We start from the raw sequence: 22,164 nt of genomic DNA, 5'->3' as shown, positions 1-22,164 counted from the left end.
TTTGATTCCAACCAGCAAAGAGTTTGCCTCCTCATACCCATTGATTTCAGTTTTGATTGGGCTCTTTGATGCCACATTCGATTGAATGCAGCCTTGATCTTTGCCACATCATGAGGCCACTCATGGCTGCAAACCCTGCAGCGCGTCTGCTCTGCATCCACTGGAGGCTGATGCTGGTCCTAGCTTGTGGGTACTTTTCTCCTTTTCCAGTTATTCTGCAGCTGGCATAGGAATGACCACAGGTTCGGTGCCTTTATTCATTGGGATTAATTCCAGTGAGTCTTGTGGGCAAAATTGGAAGTGAATCAGCTTTTCAGCAATGTGATTATTCAGCAGTAATAGCATGCAAGTAACACTTGAATCGTGTCCTAAAAACATTGTGACGTGGAGAACCCAACAAGGGAGGTGCCTCGACACCAATATTGCACATCATGGCCCTGATTCAGACATCTGTTGCTAAAGCCCTTTAATGCACGTACCAATACAGAATCCACAAGTGGCAGTAGTAATGAGGACATCAGCCCCCACCCCATTGCACCTAGGAAAGGAACAATTGCATATAAGGTCATGAAATGGACATTTTATGTTACAGTGCATGAAATGAAAAGTCCCTGTATCTTATGCAAGCTTTGGAACTTTGGAAAGAGATTCCCACTTTGATAAGTCGGGTGCATCATTCCAGCCTGTATGACATTACTTACACCTCATCGTAATTAATAGGATCGATTTGTAAATGTTCAATGATATGGTCAAGAGTGCTTATGGTCAGGGATTTCAGTCAACATAATATAGGTCAATATTATGGGGGCTGTGTGGGCATCTGTTTAATGCTCTTGTCCTTTAAAGGGCCTCACGTCATATAAAGTGGATGCCCTCCAACACAGAATGTAACATTAACTCTGCACACTTCAGATATGGGGGCAGCTATTTTCATTGCCATTGCACAACTGTGATTTGGATGGGGATGAAAGGCAACTTACTAAAGTCAAGCTTACAGAATGAATTGCAGACTCAGCCTGACAGTCTAGATGACCTGCCATGTCAACCCCATTGTTTTTAATTTTCCCACATATTCCCACCCAACACATTTATTTGCATACCCATCTTTCCACTTTACCCAAGACCAGGGTGGTGGCAGTCATTGATAACACACCTCCACTGCAGTACTCCTTGCCTTGTTTTGTCTGCCTCAGTTAAATGCTTGTTATGTAATTTTTAAATCAGGTGTCCCCTCTGTATCCCAGCATGCTGCCTCCAATCCAAACAAATGATTTACCTCAGCATTCTTGCCCTTACACTGGCCCCTAATAAGCCTCCCCATGACTTTCAATGGATAAACCGCTAGACTGACCATGATCATGGATCACTTATTATCCCACTGATCTGGAGAGCCCTGACTGACCAGATCCCTGACTGACATCTGTGCAGCTCTCCGACTGAATTACTGCAAAGCTCCAGACTGGATTAACTGTACTTAGAGGATTGACTGTGACCCACTCTCCAGTCTATAGAGATACATACCCCTCTGATCTTGGATGCACCAAGTGGCCAACTTATCATATCTAAGCCCATTAGATTTTGATCACTGATGTCCTTGACTTTCTGTGTCGATAGCCCTTGACTGAGGACGACTCCCCTTAGTCTTTGAGATACGGCCATTTGATTGAAGCAAATGCACTGTGTTTTTCATGTAAACTGCTGGCACATGTTGCATATGCGAGATTGATAGAGCTGCCTTACAACAATGGGCACTCTAAGAGATCGTGACCAGTAACCATTAAAATCTGTCTGGCTTTGTGTCGGCACTAAACAGTAAGGCAAAACAGAAAGAATTTGAGTATTCAGGTGGGTGAAAAGCGAATTCAGGTATACACGAACACAGCAAACAAGAAGCCTTCAGATATATGCTGGTCCAATCCGTGATGTGTGTACTTGGCTGCAGGCAAAGTTTTCTGGCAGCAGCATTACAATGAAGGTATGCTCCAAAACACAGCACTGATGTGGAGAGTTGTATTCTGAGTGGGTCAGAGATGGGCCATGATGATACATGGCCAACACCAACCTCTGTAGTCAGATTATGGAGAGCCGCTATCGACGAAATATAACTTGAGATGTTAGGGACTGATGTCTAAGATGGAGGCTGGAAAGAGCAAGTAGCAAGTCGGAGTTGCCAGGTACCTGCTTTGACTTTCATGTTGGGAATTGTTGTTATGTAATTTTTAAATCAGGTGTCTGGGGAAATAGCAAACTGCATTTTAATAAGGCAAGATTAGATATTAATTGTATGCAAATACATCTCTCCATTTACTAGTAAGATTCTAGTCTCGTCATTCAAAATTTAGTTACAGAATCAGAAATTTCTTTTTTGTCATTAAGAATCTCGTTTCTCCAATTACCACATATTTCCCCAACTGTCTTATTATTGCCAATGTCATTCAAAGGCTGGAACATTCCATCCAATGTGACTAATTTAGATAAGACCTAATTTCCCAACCTTTAGCTAATATTCAAAGTTAACACATTTAGTGCACATGTACCAATTTTTATTATATAATTTAAAAACATCTGACAGAAAGTAAGCAAAGACCAAGTATATTGGGTATAATGATGCTTTCAGTGGTTCCAGAGCAGCTGCAGGTATTGTACTGCATCTTCTATAATTTCTATTCAGAACTGTTATGCTGAAAACATTTTTTCTGAAAATAAAATGGTTCTCATGATATAATGCCACATCTATGATATATCAAAAAGCATCAGTGAAGGTACATTACATCTGGCATAAGTTGCTTTAACGTGTAAACTCTTGAAACAAAGAACAATCAATAAATTACATTCTCTGGAAGAACTCTCATTGTCAAATGGAGAAATGGGATTTTCCTTCCTAACAATGTTACCTTTGTGAATTTTTGATCAAGTGAGAAGCAATCAACAGATGAAACAACAATGCCAGATTTATAATAGAGATTTTTAAAACTTCCTTTCCTCAGAAGAATAACAGACTTGAATAGGTTTTAATATTTAGCACTTTTGAAACGACAAAACTATTCATGCATGGGTACATGCTAATACAAGTTTCTATATTGATGTATGATGTTCAGACCCCAAGAATTGAAAAATGCATTATTCATTACTTTAGTAATCACAAAGATCAGAGCACTGATGTGAGATTAGTATTTATTGATCGATGAAAGAAAAATTAGTGCCAATTTTAATATTATTTTAGGAAAGAGCAGAGGTGAAACACTTCTCTAACCCAGTTTAGACCTACATATTTAGGATACAAATTTCATTAGCTATTAAAATACTTACAGAATAAAACATTTCCTGCTAATCAAATGCAAGTTTAATCACACAAATCATCAGAGTCACCTTGTTAGATAGTCCCAGCTACTTTTTGGCACCAAAATTGCACAATTTAACAGCAATAGAATAAGAATTAGTAATGAATCCAGATCAAATAAAATAGGATTGCTTGACAATATTACATTTAAACTGTGGCTGCACTTTCAACTGAGTGCTTATACAGAGTGAACATAGAAACAGTGACACTTGTAGAAGTAGGAACAACGTACATAATGTAGAGGGTTTTTAAAGGAGGCTCAAGCAACGTGCTCCCATGTGTCTTATTTATTTTGACACCTTAATTGATCATTTTCCAGCTTTTTGGCTTGGACAGGTGACACCCCTCACAGATCAGGGCTCAGTTCAGTCACACATATCAGGAGGATCGGCCAATGTATCAGACTAGTATTAGTAGTAATGTATTAATGACCAATGTAATTGTCATGGGCAGCAGCTACTTTCTTGAAGCTAGTTTATAATCAGTTTCTCATCAAATGGGTTGTAAGACTTGTTGCAACCAGTGTAAATCAGAGAAGATGAAGATAAGTAGATCTGGTACCACATATCCTGAGAAAAGCCAGCAAGTAAACAGAGGAATTGGGCACAGGACAATAACTGGCAGCTCAAACAGGACCACTAGCAAGAGCAGACAATTCAGGGACAGATTCTATAATTAGGATCCAGGGTTAGCGAGAAAGCCAGTAGACCAGGAGGAAAATAAAGAGCTCTGAAGTCAGCATTGTCTAAAAAGGACAGGCAGAAATAAGACAGGCATCATTAGGGAGCTCAAAAAGGGGCAGATTGGCAGTACAGCTGGAAAGCCGCCAACAACTGAAGTGACATAAAAATTAGAAGGAAATATAGAATTAGCATAAAATTATTGGGAGATCAGAAGTTCACAGTTGAACTTACAATCAAAGAACAAAAGGTTGCCAATCGTGCCTGTTCCATTATTCAATAAGATTGTGGCTGATCTGAATTTAACCTCAATTCTACATTCTTGCATATCCACAATAATCAGAGTTTTGAATCTTTAAAATGCTGAAATGTGTTGGGGAAATAAGGAGTCAAAAAACAATTCTTTTCCTAGAGTCTGTCACGCTGTCAACTGTGACTGGGATATTTCCCCAGTTACAGGCATCACCTCTGAAGGGAGGTTGTTGGAGTGCAGGGAGGAGATCTCTTTTGTGAGAACTTTGCCCCAGTAAAAAGATGTAAAGTGGGAGCAAAACAAGATAACTCTGAAATCAATAATTAAAATCACAGCTAGTCTTGCAAAAAAGTAATCTGGCTGCCTTCCTCTTCTTCTTTAAGATTCTACATAAAAACACTGACTTGACAAACCCTCCTAAATTACACTAACCAAAGGAAACATTTATCAACTCCACCTCTTTGCATCCTGATTTCTCTTTTTGCCAGACTGTAATTTTTAATTATGATTTCAGAGTTATCTTGTTTCATATTTGCATTGAACCTCAAGAGATGGGAGAAATATTAAAACAAATATTTTGTCAGCTTTACTGTGAAGAAAGAAATGGAGGCGAGAACTCAGGGAAATAAATACTGATGTTTTGACAACAGTTCACATTACAAAGAGGAAATGCTGGAGGTCTTAGAAAATATAAAGGGGATAAATCTCCAGGACCTTACCTGGTGCATCCCAGGATTTTGTGGGAAGTTACGGAGGACATTGCAGGCCCCCTTGCAGAAATATTTGTATCATGTATATGTACGGGTGAGGTGCCAAACAAGAGAGGCTAATGTTGTGCCTTTCTTGGATGGTGGGTAAGTTGTTGGAAGTGATTCTGAAAGATAGGATTTATGTGCCTTTGAAGAGGCAAGGAATGCTTCGGGATAGTCAGCGTGGCTGTGTGTGAAGGAAATGTGTCTCACAAATTTGATTGATTTTTTAGAGTAAGTAACCAAGAAGATTGATAAGGGCAGAGTGGTAGACATTTACTTGGACTTTAGTAAAGCTTTTGACAAGGTTCCACATGGTAGACGAATTAGTAAATTTAGGTCACATGGGATTCAGGTGAGCTTGCCAATTGGATAATCACCAGGATACACAGTGTGATGGTGGAGGGTTGTTTTTCAGAGTGGATGCCGGTGACCAGCTATATTCCACAGGCTGAGTCCACTTTTTTTGATCATTTGTAAAAATGATTTAGATGAGAATATAGGAAGCATGGTTAGCAAGTTTGCAGATGATACCAAGATTGGCGGTACAGTGGACAGCAAAGATTACAAAGAGATCTTGATCAGTGGGCTGAACAGTGGCAGATGGAGTTTAATTTGGATAAATGAGAGGTATTGCATTTTGGCAAAACAAACGCAAGACTTATAAAATTAAAAGTAGTGTTGTAGAACAGAGACACCTAGAGATTCAGGTACATAATTCTTTGAAGTTTGCATGACATTTAGATAGGGTGTTCAGAAGGTGTTCAGCATGCTTGTCTTCATTGCTCAGATGTTTGATTATAGGAGTTGGGGTGTTATGTTGGGGTTGCACGGATGTTGATCAGATCTCTTTTGGAGTACTGGCTCCAGTTCTGGTCTCCCTGATACAGAAAAGATATTCTTAGGCTGGAGAGACTTCGGAAGAGATTTACCATGATGTTGGCAGGAATGGAGAGTTCAAGTTGTAAGGAGAGACTGAATGGGCTTAGATTTTTTCCACTGGAGCGTAGGAGGTTGAAATGTTACCTTGTAGAGGTTTATAAAGTAATGAGGGATATAGACAAGATGAATGGCAAGTGCCTTTTCCCTAGTGTGGGGTATTTTAAGACTGTGGGCATATTTTTAAGGGGAGAGGAGAGAGATTTAAAAAAAAGACATAAGGGAAAATTTATCTTATGCAGAGTGTGACTTGTATGTGGAATGAAGTTCCAGAGGAAGTGGTGGATGCAGATACACTTATAATATTTATAAGACATACAGGCAAGTACATAAATAAAAAATGTTTGGAAGGATGTAGGCCAAGCACAGGCAGGTGGGACTAGTTTTTTTTGGCATTATGGTCTGCATGGACTGGTTGGACCGAAGGGTCTGTTTCTGTGCTGTATGACTCCATACTTCTATTTATATTGAACAAATCTTCCACAAGTTGGGTTTACTTTCGATTTTGATCAAAATTACCATCATTTTATTGTAGGTATCACAGTACAAAGATGCCCTGACCATCACTACGGAGACTACACAGGTTAATTTAGTCAACTTAGTCCATAAAAAAAAAATAACTGGATAGCTTTCATAACACAGTTTTAAAAAGGTCTTTTCACATCTATGTTTAACTTTTTTATTCTTAAAATAAACCCAAGCAAATTCTGATTAATCCCCCTCCCCATGCACTGAAGTAGAAAAAAATAACCATCTTCCCAACAACAAATAGCACAGGTTCTGTTTCTTTCCTGATAAGAGTCTTAAATACAAAACAGTTAAATACATAATAGTGTTCACTGGCTGCTATAGAACCAACCCAGTTGATTTGAAGGCAGGTAAAAGACGAAAAGTTAATTTCTTGGCTGAGTGATTCCATCTTTAGCTGTAGGGCACGGTAGAAAGTCTTTCACGAAAACTAGCAGTTGATTCTTCTATCAATCTGCAGCACACACTCTCTTCCAAGGAATGTATTAAATATGAAAATCATAACATGTTATCATCTCTTTCCAGCTTCAACCGAGTCAGCTTTTCCTAATGAATGCTGCAGCCTAAGGGACAAGTGTGCTGCCAGCAATGCAACTTCTCTGAATAATATACAGTTGCTGCCATTTTACTTATAACATTATCAACTAACTAAGGGTTCACGCACACATTCACAAGTGACTACTTTTGGCAATGTGCTTCAAGTTAGTACAAGACATTACAGTCATTTAATTCAAAAGAGCTTTACTGCCTTTATTGATGGAATTATCTATGGATTTCAACTGCATCATTTATTTGATTATTCTGTACTAGAAAAAGATCAGAAGCTAGCAGTTATTATAAAGGTTGATGTTATTGTTCATTATTGTTACTTTGAGGCAGTAAACAAACTTGTAATTCCGACTATTGTAAATAATTACACATGGAAACCATCAAATTTTAAATTACTTCACGGCTTACCTTAAATTAGGTTTCTTTAAAATGCATATTTTATTATGAAGCTCTTTATTGCAAGTTACTTTATTCAATTTTTAATTTTAAGGCTATTCTCATTGATGTCCTCCATTTTTAAAGATAACAAATGTCCAATTTATGAAAATTAAAGCTAAAAATTAGCACCACTGAAGGCACCACTCTTTTAAAGATGTGCATTTCTCTCACTGGCAACAATTTTTTTTTAAAATCAGTAAATAGAATGATCTAAAATTTAAGTGCACATTCTATTCTGGCAAATTTTGAAAATAATCCACTATTCTGGTAATTTGTGGACAAGCACCAGAAAAATTACCAAAGTTATCACATCAGTTTAAACTATTAACCAATGTCCTTCAAGAAAATATTCGTGCAACACTTCATGTGACTAGTCCCAGACTATGCAATCAACTCTTGATGCTTTCTGAAGTAGCCTTGCAAGTCATCAGGTTGCACTCAAGAGTTGCTACGAAGCAGAGGGCCAAGCAGTAACTTTCCATTTGAAGAGTAATAAATGAAGCAATGTCAAAGCCATCCACATTTCAAGAACAAACATTTACAATAACTAAACATGAAACAATCTTTAGGCCAAGATATTTATGAGAACTTGTAAAAATAAACAAAACATGAGGCAAATCGACATGAAGAAATTCACAGAAAATACAGCCAACACATGCCATATGGCATAAATAATCTAAGGTACTACTTATGCTCCTCACAAGTTTTCCCTAATCTTACTACTTTCAACTCTACCAGCATAACCTCCTTTTCCTTTATCTCAAAAGTACAGCTTCCTCTGAAATGCATCTGTGTTATTTGCCTAAACTACTCCAAGTGATAGCAAATTCCATATTTCAGCCAAAGAAATTTCTCTTGAATCCCCCATTAGATTTATTAGTCACTGCTATTTGGTGCTCTTAGTCTGGCCTCCCCCACAAATCAAAGCAGTTTATAAGTTTACCCAATCGTGCATTTGAAGAATTTTCAAGATTTCTATCAGGTCATTACTCAACCTTCTTCTGTCTACAGAAAAAGCCTTGCCTTTTCAATCTTCCCTGATGGGTTAGCTTGATATTCTCCAGGACAAAAGAGCCCACTTGACTGGCACCACATTCACAAACAGTCACTCCCTCTACCACTGACGCTCAGTCAGAGCAGTGCATGTATCATTTTCAAGAAGCACTGCAGATAGCACCTTCTAAACCTATGCCTACTTTCATCTTGCAAGGGCAGCAGACACATGGGAACACCATCACCTGCAAGATTCCCTCCGAGTCACTCCTGAATCAAAATGTATCACTGTTCGTTAATGTCACTGGGTCAAAATCCTAGAACTCCCTTCTGAAGAGCATTGTAGGTCTACCCAAAGCACATGGACTACAGCGATTCAAAAAGGCAGCTCATCACCACCTGATCAAGTGAAAAAGCATGGCGCTGGAAAAGCACATTGGGTTAGGCAGCATCCGAGGAGCAGGACAGTCGACGTTTCGGGCATAAGCCCTCCATCAGGAATGTGGGTGGGGCCCAAGGGGGCTGAGAGATAAATGGGAGGGGATGGGGCTGGTGGGGGTGGGGGAAGGTAGCTTGGAAGATGATAGGTAGATGGAGATGGGGGTGATGATGAGAGGTTGGACCGGAGGGTGAAGTGGATGGGTGAGAAGGAAGATGGACAAGTAGGACAGTTCTAGAGGACAATGCTGAGTTGGAGGGTTGGATCTGGGATAAGGTGGGGGAGGAGAGATAAGGAAATTGGTGAAATTGACACTGGTGCCGTGTGGTTGGAGGGTCCCAAGGCGGAAGATGAGGTGTTCCTCCTCCAACATCGGGTGACTTGGATATGGCGGTGGAGAAGGTCCAGGACTTGCATGTCCTTGACAGACTGGGTTGGGGAGTTGAAATGGTCGGCCACATGGTAGTGGGTTGTTGGGTGCATGTGTCCTGGAGTTGCTCCCTGAACCATTCTGCAATTTGGCATGTTGTCGCCCCAGGATAGAGGAGACCACATGGAAGCAACGGACACAGTAGATGAGGTGTTTGGATATGCAGGAAAATCTCTGCTGGATGTGGAAGGATCCTTTGGAGCCTTGGATGAAGGTGAGGGAGGTGGTGTGGGTGTAGGTCTTGCACCTCTTGTGGTGGCAAGGGAAGGTATCAGGTGGGGAGGGTGGTTTGGTGAGAGGCGTGGACCTAATGAGTTAGTCGCAGAGGGAATGGTCTCTGCAGAATGCTGATAGGGGCGGGGAGGGAAATACATCTCTGGTGGTGGGGTCTGACTGTAGGTGGCAGAAGATGATGTGTTTTATCTGGAGATTGATGGGTAAAAGGTGAGGACCAGGCTCTATCCTTGTTGCAGTCGGAGGGGTGGGGTTCAAGGGTGGAGGTGTGGGAAGTGGAGGAGATGTGCTGGAGGGCATTATTGACCACATGTGAAGGGAAATTGCAGTCACTGAAGCAGGAGGCCATTTAAGATGTTCTGGAGTGGAACTGCTCCTCCTGAGGGCAAATGTGATATAGGTAGAGAAATTGGGAGTTAAAGATAGCGCTTTTACAGGAGGGTGGGTGGGATGAGGTGTAATCCAGGTAGTCATGGGAGTCCATCGGTTTGAAGTAGATGTCTGTGTTGAGTCAGTCGCCAGAAATGGAGATGGAGAGGTCCAGGAAAGTGAGGGAGGTGTGCAAGATGGTCCAAGTGAACTTGAGATCAGGTTGGGAGGTGTTTGTGAAGGAGGAGGAGGAAGAACGTCGCACCTTCCACCTTGGCACCTTCCAACCACATGGCATGTCAATTTCACCAGTTTCCTCATCTCCCCTCCCCCCACCTTATCCCATATCCAACCTTCCAACTCAGCATCACCCTCTTGAACTATCCTACTTGTTCAACTTCCTCTCCACCTATCCACTCCACCCTATCACACCCACCTTCACCTATCTATCACCTTCCAAGCTACCTTCCCCCCCCCCAACCTCACTCCCCTCTCATTTATCTCTCAGCCCCCTTGACCTCCCACCAACACTTACCCCCACATTCCTGATGAACAGCTTATGCCCAAAACGTCCACTCTCCTGCTCATTGGATGATGCCTGACCTGCTGTGCTTTTCCAGCGCCACACTTTTTGACTCTGATCTCCAGCATCTGCAGTTTTCACTTTTTCCACCACCTGATCAAGGGGAAGTAGGTGTGAGTAACAATTGTTAGCCCGGCCAACAACACACACATCTCATGAACGAATGAAACGAAAATGCTTATTTATATCCTTTCGAGTGCCTCCAAGTCCTTATTATAACATGGGATTCTGAATTCAGCAAAATGGCATATCAATTTTCAGTTGTAGAAAAGATTATATCTTAGATAAGAAAATTGTAATTGTAAAGATCTCCTTTCAGTTCAAAATTTGCTTGTATAATTTAATCTAGTCAAAAGGTCACATTTAGTGTCATCAGCTAATATGCCCATAAACTAACGTGAATCATGTAAAATGAAACTGCATCCAAACAACATGAGATCTTACCACGAGAAACCAATAGCAGAATACTTCCTTCAAAAAAAAAATGATTTTTAATTAAAACAATTAAAGAAACTTAAAGAGGCCACTTTGGTAGACATCACTAACAAAATATTGTCCCTAACATCCTTTGATTTCCTACTTTCTTGGCAAATACCTCCCAAGCCCGAACTAATTTAAAATAAGATTCTCATCTTTTGGATTAAAATTTATTTTTCACAATCGACTCTAAGTTGCGTCAAACTAAGCGTACAGTTTACAATGTTTATAAAGCTATGGCATAATTTATTTGCACCCTCAATCTTCGATGCCGTAATGAGGTCCATGTAACAGAAAAGGTCCCACAACAATAAAAGCAAAATTAAACACAGTCTCAGGTGGCATTACTTGTAGGGTTCTTACAGACATAATATTATACCAGACTGTTATAATTCTGATAGATTAGATTTAGTTGTTAACAGAGCTTAAATTGTTAACTTACTGCAATTAGCTCATTTCCATTATAGAGTCATAGAGATGTACAGCATGGAAATAGACCCTTCGGTCCAACCTGTCCATGCCGACCAGATATCCCAACCCAATCTAGTCCCGCGTGCCAGCATCCGGCCCATATCCCTCCAAACCTTTCCTATTCATATACCCATCAAAATGCCTTTCAAATGTTGCAATTGTACCAACCTCCACTACATCCTCTGCAGCTCATTCCACACATGTAACACCCTCTGTGTGAAAAGGTTACCTGTTAGGTCTCTTTTATATCTTTCCCCTCTCACCCTAAACCTATGCCCTCTAGTTCTGAACTCCCCCAACCAGGGAAAAGACTTTGTCTATTTATCCTAACCATGCCCCTCATAATTTTGTAAACCTCTATAAAGTCACCCCTCAGCCTCTGACGCTCCAGAAAAAACAGCCCCAGCCTGTTCAGCCTCTCCCTATAACTCAAAGCCTCCAACCCTGGCAACATCCTTGTAAATCTTTTCTGAACTCTTTCAAGTTTCACAACGTCCTTCTAATAGGAAGGAGACCAGAATTGCATGCAATATTCCAACAGTGACCTAAACAATGTCCTGTACAGCCGCAACATGACCTCCCAACTCCTGTACTCAATACTCTGACCAGTAAAGGAAAGCATACTAAACGCCTTCTTCACTATCCTATCTACCTGTGACTGTACTTTCAAGGAGCTATGAACCTGCACTCCAAGGTCTCTTTGTTCATCAACACTCCCTAGGACCTTACCATTAAGCATACAAGTCCTGCTAAGATTTGATTTCCCAAAATGCAGCACCTCGCATTTATCTGAATTAACTCTGTGTTTATCTGAATTAAACTGTGTGTTTCTGAAATCCTTCTGATTCCAGACCAATGTATAGTCAGCAATTCTTCAAGCTTTTATTTTTCAAACTATGTAACAAAGATTATATATAAACAGAAGCTATTATTAACATAATCAAAAAGCCAAGGTGCTTCTGTAGCCAGAAAGAGAGATGCAAACTGTAGTTAGGGAATGCAGTTTATGCCGTTGCCAAAGGCAATAGCTTCAGTCTTTCAAATGTCTGGAAAAAGTCAAGGACAACTATGCAGTCTGACAGTACAAAGCAGGTGTCAAGTTAGATGTAAGTGCTGTCAATGTACACATGCAATCTAATGTTGTGGGCAGATTTTTCCCATTTGGAATTAAAGTAAGGCTGCAAGCATGTTAGATGGTGTGATATCCACCATAGCCCAGGGTGAGTTATGTCATCAGATCATGTGCTCCCCATCTCATTATCATACAAGTGAAATGCTACAAAGTTACTAAGCAAGTCAAACACTCTTGTCACTGGAGAGACATTCCAGGCTTAAAGGCCAAGGTGTCATATTTGAATGCCAACTAGATAGCAACTCAGATGTTGCACCTCTGGAGCATCCTCACAGCCCGTGGTTGTCAACTCAAAACTGAGCACATGGCACCAGATAGTCAATTAGCTCCAAGGTTTAGGTAAAATGCCCTTCAGATGCTACTGCATGGGGTCACCAGAAGGAGGTTAGTCCTCTGCCAGCTAACCAGATAAGATGGCCATCTTATCAGACCGATCCGACGTGAGTAGAGATGGCAGCGCAGGGCAGTACTATGACTTCACTGAAAAGGGACAGACAATAATGCAACAAAAAAATCAATTATCTTCTGAAACTCCACAAGGATAATTTGCACTCCACACACTCTAAGAGCTATTATTCACTAACACTGCCACTGCATACACATCTCACCAAAGGTGATCGGCTGCAAGCCTCAGCATTACATGTATGATGTCCACTCAAGGGCTCACACCCATCTCATCATCTTTGCCTGCACATTGTGCTTCCTACTCTCTCAATCTAGGGGATGTCTCACCATCTTGGGTGTTAATACATAACCAAACTGCTCCTGCACCAATTCCCATCATTCTCAAGCCTTTTCTTTGTCTCTTAGCAAGAAAAACTGGCTTCTAACTAGTTAGATAGACAGCACTAAATTAAAACTGAAAGAACTGCAGATGCTGTAAATCAGTAACAAAACCAGAATTTGCTGGAAAGGTCAGTAGGTCTGGTAGTATTTGTGAAGAGAAATCAAAGTTAATGTTTCGGGTCCGGTAACCCTCCCTCAGAACAGAGAGAGGCAACTAAGACTGGCAGGGGTTTGTGGAGCACTGCAGACTCCACCTCCCCCCCCCCCCCCCCCCCCCACCCACTTATAGGACAGAACTGTAGAACAGTCTGAGGACCAGGACTATCTCTGTGGTGACATGGAGACATCAACAGCCCACAAATCCAATGAACAACTTTGGGTTTGTGCTTCTTGAATGAACATCAATGCTAACACAATGTTCTGTTTTTTTTTCCCATCCTCACTACTAAACCTTTCTCTTCTGCAGGCATGAGCATCACTTGGGGACCAGCAGCCATGACAAGGCCACAGCCTGAACCCCTCCTGAGAGAGAGAGGAAGTGCAAATTGATAGCATGAGTATTCAGGCATTGTGTAAAGTCAGCACTTTTATCAAGTTAATAATTATAAATTGATTATATAATATTATATCCACTAATACAGTATCTGCTGTTGTCTTATTGTCCAGGATAAGTGAAACAATGCACCTTCAAACTGCAAAAGGATGTGTTGCTTTGCAGATCCTTTCTTATCAGCAACAAAATGAGGGTATCAGCAGGTATCTTCATCTGTTGGGGAATCACACATCTCTAAATTCAGGATTGCAGCCAAGGTGGCTACAGATGAATCTCTAGAACACTGAAACTAGAAAGTCTTCTGCTTTGGACCACAAAAATTTGCAGCCAGCTGCCACAACTTTCTACATCCTTGGTGGATTTTGTCCTGTTGCTTCTCCATCTAAATTCTGTGCCACAGCTGGTGATGACTGCTCCATGTTGGGCCTGCAGAATCTGTTCTCTCCACTGTCAGCTGCATGCATTATTTTTGATTAGCAGCATCACCAGAAGGACAACTGGATTTACTTTGGGTGTTCTTTCTTAAGGTGAAATAGACCTCTAAAAATGTAAGAGGGTTACACGTATTATTAAATGCATGCCTGAGTCCTGACATCCTTCAATATGAAGATGAATGTTACCTTCTTGAGGGGGTAGTGTGTAGTCGGTGCAAAGAATCAAATGTAATACACTGATAAAGAGTTTAGGGTGATGTATTACTTCAAGTAAGGTGGCCCAACAAAGTGTCCATATTCATGACGCAATTGTCATGAGATCCCATTCAAATGTTTCCCCTTCAACAACACCTTCCTTGGCTATATCTATAGTCATGTCCTGGAGGTTCCCTATTACATATAAGAATATGACAGCAGTAACATGTTAGCTTGCAGTCTTTGGGACTTTGTGCCTAAAGCAATTTGGAAGAGGAGGCATAATCAAGAGTGCCTTCTTCCACTGAGTCCTGTTGATCTCAGAGATCGCAAGGTGGCAATACAACACACTGCTGATGGTTACGTCATGAATGCATTCCTGAATTGCCAGGTTCTTGTGATGCAACAGTAGTGTCCTCACTGCTGACTTAATTCTCCCAAAGAGCTTTTTTCTATATTGAAACCTTACTGCACAGTTGATTTTAGAATTGTTACAGTGAGATGGCAACCTTCCATTTGCAGGCTCTGTCTGTAACCCATGAATTATTCCTCATAGTTCATGTGCCTTTTAGCTCCTATGATCTTTCGCCCTCCACTCATTTTGATTTAGCACCTTTGTATCACCATTGGTGTGCCTGCTTTACCAATGGAGCCCATGGCTCGTGAGATTCCTATGCTCCTACTGGCTCCGTACCCTCCCCACATGGAGGCCAAAGTAATCATAACTTGCCTGACAGTCTACCTTCAGAGGGACTAACCAAGTCTCATCCTACCATCTGCAATCACCCATACAACTGTGACCATTCCCTCAGTAACCAAATACAATTCTGCTGATTTTTCACCGCCTGGCCAGAGATTGGGTGCTTATCCCTCCGTGTGAAAACACTACGTCTCAACCAGAGACCGCATCTTAAGCTTGCTGAGAGATAAAAAGTACTATCTGAGCCTGCCTGACCACAAGCAACCCGACAGTCTGAGACTAATGTGCTGCCAATGCCTAGTTGTGTGGATAGAGAGTTCAGGGAGACATTGCATCCAATAAGCACAAAGGCTCATTTTGCAGTTGTAACAGTTCCGTCTAAAGTAAAGAGAAGGAAGCTGGCCAGTACTGCCGTGAACTCACCAGACTCAAGGCAGAGTGTCTAACACTACAGATACTCACTTAGTTATTACTGTCAGGATTTCGAAGTATCAGGTTTCTCAATTGGGGAAAAGTTAATCAGGAAAGGGAATTGTGTAACTAATGAAATGCTAAGATATACAAATTCCCACCTGATGGTGGGAATTTGATCTCACACCTAAGGAGGGAGGACTTAATTGCAAAAGTTTATGTTGACAGCAAGAATGCGTTTTTTGGACTCTTGCCCAATTAAGACATCATGCTCACCATTCTTCTCTCTACCTCAAGCTGGAGAAAATTGTACCCGGTGTTTTTGGATGTTATTGCTGAGGAATAACACATAGTTGAGAAACAGGGATATAGCCTATCAAAGGCCTTCGATGGGACTAATAGTATTGCTCCTACAGTGCCACTGGGACCACTGCTACATAGGTGTTGTGTGTCTCTGCATCAAAATGAGCTGGCATCACACATTTAATTATTTTAATGGCACTCCTATCACTTAGGCCATGACGTGCAGGCAGTCCCGTGAGGTTTAGGGCCTGGAATGCTGAACATTAGCAGCGATAGAAGGGCCACTGACTGCCTGTATTTTGCTACTGTTGTTTCCCATGATAAGTGGGATCTTTGCACAATGACCCTTTCATTAAATGGGTTATGGAGATGAAAGCAGGTAAAGTACATAAAGAAGGGTGGTCCTATTGAAAGGTGAAGGCAAATCTACAGGCAAATAAAATTGTTTTTGGTGCAATCTGCCCTGAAATGTCCACTCCAAACTGCATTACGGGAAAGTTGGCTTATTTACATAAAAATTAGGGCCGTAATTAGCCCAGTGTAGTGGTAGGAGGCGGGGGTATAGGCTCTGAGTGCTTCAGGGGTAATATACTGCACCATTCAAATCGACACCAAACATGTTTGGGCTGCAGAGATCCAAATGTGTTGAGTCGGCATATAAGTGTCAAGTATTGTACTATTGACCTCAAAATAAACATTCAAAATCCTTTAATTCTTTTAAACTCATTCTTCTACTGCTGGACTTCTTTAATATATAACCCTATGACATTTCTATAATATTTCAGTAAAAGAAAAAAGCACATATTATTTTATTTAAAATAAGGCAAAGATGACACTTCAAGGGCAATTTAACCAATAAAGTCAGTTCTTACATTACTCATAATTCACTCCACCTTTGTTTTGTGATGGCCCTTTGCCATTTTCTATTTCCTCAGAGAGCCATCTGTGAGAATCTATTTAAAGATGAATACCTTCCTGAACAAATGCCAGTGTCAGCAGACTTAAAATTAGTGCAATACTGAAATTCAATCTTAGATATATTTACAACTACCATATAAAAATAAATTTGTACAGCAATACTGAAGCTGGAAAAGGTAAGTAAATCATTACTTTTTTTTAATTGTACCTCGAGCTGTCAAATTTAGGAAAGCTTAGTTGAGATTCTCACAAATGCCATATACCTGGAATATAAACAATTGAAAACAGTGAGAACGTTGATTTCTAAGACTAGCTTCACATAATGGGCAAGTTTACATTCCTATAAACCTGTGCATACTTCAAATAGAGGAGTACATTCACTCACATATGAGAGCTGCTTTAATTGTCAGCAGGTCAGTGAATTGCATCACATTCACTTTTCAGTAAGTATGCACTGTTTTACTCAGCTTCTTAGCAACTTAACCAACCAAAATTTAGCTTCTTTTTAATTATGTTCATCCTAAGTCGAGCAGAAATATTGCTATATTTCTTCTTTCCGCTCATCAATCATTTTCTTTTATTCCTTAAGAACTGTTTTATTCCTTTGTCACTTTGTACAAAATTCTTCTTTCAACAATGTAAAATCTAGCTCATCTCATCCACCAAGTAGTGGGAAAAAAGCTGCTCAACATTTTTAAATGTAGTAGTACTCCCACTTTCATGCCATCTAACAGCATTTAATATTGTTTAATAACTGAAGTTTAACAATGTGGAAGTGACTACATGACACAAGGTTCGGTTATCTGAATCTCAAGTACTCAAAACCAAATGATGAGGGAACACTTCAACAGGGATGTCTTAGATGGCTTCAACTTTATAACTAGTCATTTCAATTTGATTTCAAATATATAACCATGTACTCCACTGGTCCTTTTGGAATTTTATCATTTTATTTTTCAAAGTTTCTCACAATAGGAAGAACTAGATACTTCCAACAGCCTTCAAAACAGCCAACTATTCAATTGAATATGCAAATATCTTCCGCAGCTCAGTACAAAACACAGTTTGTAGTCTGAACGTGCAATTCTCAAATTAGTAGCTTAAGTATATCAGTATTATTTATTCTGCTTGTGTACTGAAAATAGTGAACAAAAAAGTGTGAGTAAAAGAAAACTACTTCCAGGAGTTCTCATCTTACATTTCACATTAATATAATTAAGACCTGTAAAGCTCTTTACAACTACTCAGAAAACAGCAAAACAATTGTTGCCATCATGAGAATAGACTGTGCTGATGCAAACATCCCAAAATTAGTCAGATTAGCCTCAAGCATCCCGAAATTAGTCAGATTAGCCTCAAATCAACATTTAACAGAAAGCAAAATGTCAATTTTCTGCTGCCTCCAGCACTTCTTAAATTCTGTTGGACTATCACTTTGGAAAGTTCCACTCCCCTTACACTTGCAAAATCTCTTGTGAAAATGACAACATTCCCTATTGTAAGTTTGATCTTCTATTTTGCATTAAAAGTCTCATTCCTGGAATGCTCAAGTTTCAGCCAGCTGTCTCATCTTCTTCATGCCACAAAAAGGAAATTGAAAAGAGACCTGTTGAAGAGGCAGCAAAAAGGCTGAAAAGAGAAAAGTAGGAGTAAAGGGAGCTGAAAGTGAGGAACTGAGAAACAAAACTGAAGTGACTGAAGGGTGCAGGAGCGACAGAAAAATAGAAAAGCACAGAATGAAATGAAACAGATGTACAAATGTTAAGCAGGGGCAAGGAAAAATGGAATACAAATGCAAGGAAAGGAAGAGTACACTGGAGGAAAGACAGCAAGAAAAATACAGAGTAAACACTAAATTTAAGGGCATAAAAAGAGTAAAGTAGAGCTAAAGAATATTGAGACTGACAACAAGTAAGAAAGAAAATCATGACAGATGGACAGAGAAATGTGTGTGTGAGAGAGAGAGAGAGAGAGACAGAGAGAGAAGTGAGAGAGAGAGAGAGAGAGAGAGAAGCGAGAGAGAGTGAGAGGGAGAGAGAAGCGAGGGAGAGAGAAGCGAGGGAGAGAGAAGCGAGGGAGAGAGAAGCGAGGGAGAGAGAAGCGAGGGAGAGAGAAGCAGGCTGCCATGAACAGATGTTGAGGAGACAGCTTCTTGTTTTACGGACAACTATTACTATCCTTAGCTAGAGAGTCATTAAACACTGGATCAAATAATTTTGTTCAAACGTATTATCAAGATCTAAAACTAACCAGAAAGATCTAATACTGAGGGAAAGGCTGTTCATTGTCCCTTTCACCAATCGCTCCACTTATGCTTTCTCACCAAGAATGCCTCTACTTGCTGTTTTAGCCTTTTCCAACGTTATGCCAGGAAAGAAAGAATCACATTACATGTCTAACATCCAGAGCATACATTTTCTCCTTAAATATCAGGAATATCTCACTGTTATAAATATCACTTGCTATTCAGTGATTCCGTCCCTCTGCCTGACAACTGCTTGAGACAAAATAAAAACATTCACAACCTTAGCATTACATTTGACCCTAAGGTGAACCTTTGATCACACATCCTCGCCAAGACTGCTTTGCAACTCCATAACATTGTCAGTCTTCCCCTCCGCCTCTGTTCATCATCTGTTGAAACTTTCATTTATGTCTTTACTGCTGTCAGATGTGAATAATCCAATGCCCTACTAGCCAAACATCCTTTGTCTACCCTCCATATCCAAAACTCTTGCTCAGTTCTAACGCACATCCATTATTCCCATCCTCATTGACTCCAAGGTCAGGACACTTCAAGCTAAAAGAATTCTCATCTTTAATTTTCAAAATTGCCATGGCTCCAGGGCTCCCTACCTCAAAGCCTCCTCCAGCTCTGTAACCAGCCAACTTCTCCTGCATCCCCAATTTTAATTATCCACTTATGCCAGGAATGCTTTCAGTTGTCTTAACCCAGAGCACTGCCACTTCCTTCCTAAACCTCTTTGTTTTTCCATTTCCCTCCCAATATTAAACAGCTCCTCAAACCCTATTTCTTCAGTCAAGCTTTCAGTAACAAGTTTCAATGTCTCTCTATTTGTTTCAATGTCAAGATTTGTTTGATAGTGGTCCCAAGAAGCACCTTCAGACTTTTTACTCTGTTGAAGACATAACATGAATACAAGTCATTGTTGAGAGCTTCATAGGTGTGAGATGGTAATTATTATTAGGCAGGAGGACATGACATTGCAACACAATGGATTTCCTGGTTAGCTCAGACAGCAGACTGTCTTACAAAATAGATGCAGCTGCAATCTGGTACTTGTTAAGCTCAATATCTATTTATTCAAGTATTTATTTTGAATTCAATAGTGAATGAAGATATAGGATAGATAATACAACAAATGGAGAGCATCAACATGTCTTCCAAATAGTGATTGTTGTAAATATGAAATACTTATTCTGTGTTGATACTGGAGCTGAATCACTTACGTCACTGGCATGCATTTTAATTACATTGTAAACCAAACACTAAACATCGAAGTTCAGTAACTTGTCGCTGGGCATTCATCAATATTAGCATAATTTGTAAGATTCATACTGCCAACTTTGCATGAGAGCACTGAGCCTTGCCAAATTTACTCCAAGCCAAATGTGGAACATAAAAGCATGGACAAACATGAAAGAAAACTTAAATGCTCAGACAGATTGGAAAAAAGACCCTAAGTACAAAGCCATCCAAATTGGTGGGATTTGTTCATCCAAATAGCTCAGAAGACAAAGCAGCAAAACTAACAAACTATTAATTACAACCTGTTACATTACTGCATGCTATTTTTTGGCACATTAAACATTTCACAATAAATCCAGTATGATTAGATGCAAAATAAAGCTCCCTACAACACATTGCGTTCTATTTCTAAGCTCTAACTAGAATGCCCGATTATACGAATTGGTTGTTTTCTCTTTAACACACTTTGTCTTTCCTGAGAAAGACACAGTTATTGATACTTATGTGCTCATGTCCACTACAAACTAAATGGAAAATTCCCAAATTGATTTCACTTGTTCACATAGTCAGTTTTTGAAGATTTGAACCCAAGATTTAGAGCTAAATGGACAGAGTCTGACAACAAAAGATGCAAGATTTTGAAATTCAGAGCATTAAAAAACACAAAAGGTAAGTGGGAAGAGGATGGAGCTTGGTGGGTGGAGGGGGGGGGGTAGTTGATGAAGGTGGAGGATAAGATGATAGGTCGGAGAGGAAGGTGGAGCAGATAGATGGGAAAGGTCAAGAGGGCGATGCTGTGTTGGAGGCTGGAGACTGGGATAAGGTTGGGGTTGGGGTTGGGGGGGGGGGGGGAGAGAAATGATGAGTGGGAGGGGGTGTTGAAATGATCAGTCACAGGGCATTGGATTGGTTACTGCGGGTGTGCCAGAGATGTTCTCAGAAATGATCTGCAAGTTGGCGTCTTTTATCCCTAATGCAGAGGAGACCATACCTGGTACAACAGATGCAGTACATGACATTTGTGGAGGTACAGGCAAATGTCTGTCAGATTTAGAAGGATCTTTTGGGGTCTTAAGACGGAGGTGAGGGGGGAGGTGTGGGCACAGGTTTTGCACTTTTTGTGGTGGCAGGGGAAGTTGCCGGGAGTGGGGTGAGAGTTGGTGGGGGGCATGGATCTGACAAGGGAGTCGCAGAAGGAACGATCTCCCTGAAACGCTGATAGGGGTGGGAAGGGAAATACATCCCTAGTGGTGGGGTTGTTTGTAGGTGGCAGAAGTGGCGCAGGATGATGCAATGTATACAGAGTTTGGTGGGGTGAAAGGTGAGGACCACTGGGAGTGGTGTGTGTGTGTGTGTGTGTGTGTGTGTGTGTGTGTGTGTGTGTAGTCTGTCTTCCTTGCATTGGGAGGAGTGGAGTTCAAGGGCAGGGGTGCAGAAAATAGAGGAGATGTGCTGGACAGCATCACTGACCAGATGAGAGGGGAAATTGCGGTCTTTGAAGAAGGAGGCCATCTGGGATTTTCTGTGGTGAAATTGGTCATCCTGGGAACAGATGTGGTGAAGAGGGAGGAATTGGGTATACAGGATGGCATTTTTACAGGAGGCAGGGTGGAAGGAGGTGTAGTCCAGATAGCTGTGGGAGCTGGTGGGTTTGTAGTATATATCCGTGGATAATCGCTCACTGGAGATGGAGATAGAGAGGTCCAGGAAAGGGGAGGGTGGTGACTGAGATCGTCCAATTGCATTTGAGGTCGGGGTGAACGATGTTAG

The 22,164-nt window shown here is 40.7% G+C and overlaps 1 protein-coding gene across 5 annotated transcripts in view; it reads right to left on the bottom strand.

Annotated features, from left to right (window-relative positions):
- kiz (kizuna centrosomal protein) overlaps positions 1-22,164 on the bottom strand; it is a 202,420-nt gene that overhangs the window by 143,032 nt on the left and 37,224 nt on the right. For 4 of the 5 annotated variants that reach the window (XM_072581417.1, XM_072581418.1, XM_072581419.1 and 1 more), the window contains exon 5: positions 10,477-10,617. The exons of the other annotated variant lie outside the window; for it this stretch is intronic. In XM_072581417.1, the coding sequence (XP_072437518.1) occupies positions 10,477-10,617 (141 nt within the window). The remainder of the gene's footprint in view (positions 1-10,476; positions 10,618-22,164) is intronic. 5 annotated transcript variants of the gene reach the window in all.

The sequence above is a fragment of the Chiloscyllium punctatum genome, chromosome 11 (assembly GCF_047496795.1).
Source record: "Chiloscyllium punctatum isolate Juve2018m chromosome 11, sChiPun1.3, whole genome shotgun sequence".
Lineage (NCBI taxonomy): Eukaryota > Metazoa > Chordata > Chondrichthyes > Orectolobiformes > Hemiscylliidae > Chiloscyllium > Chiloscyllium punctatum.
This window is presented reverse-complemented; position numbering and strand designations above follow the sequence as displayed.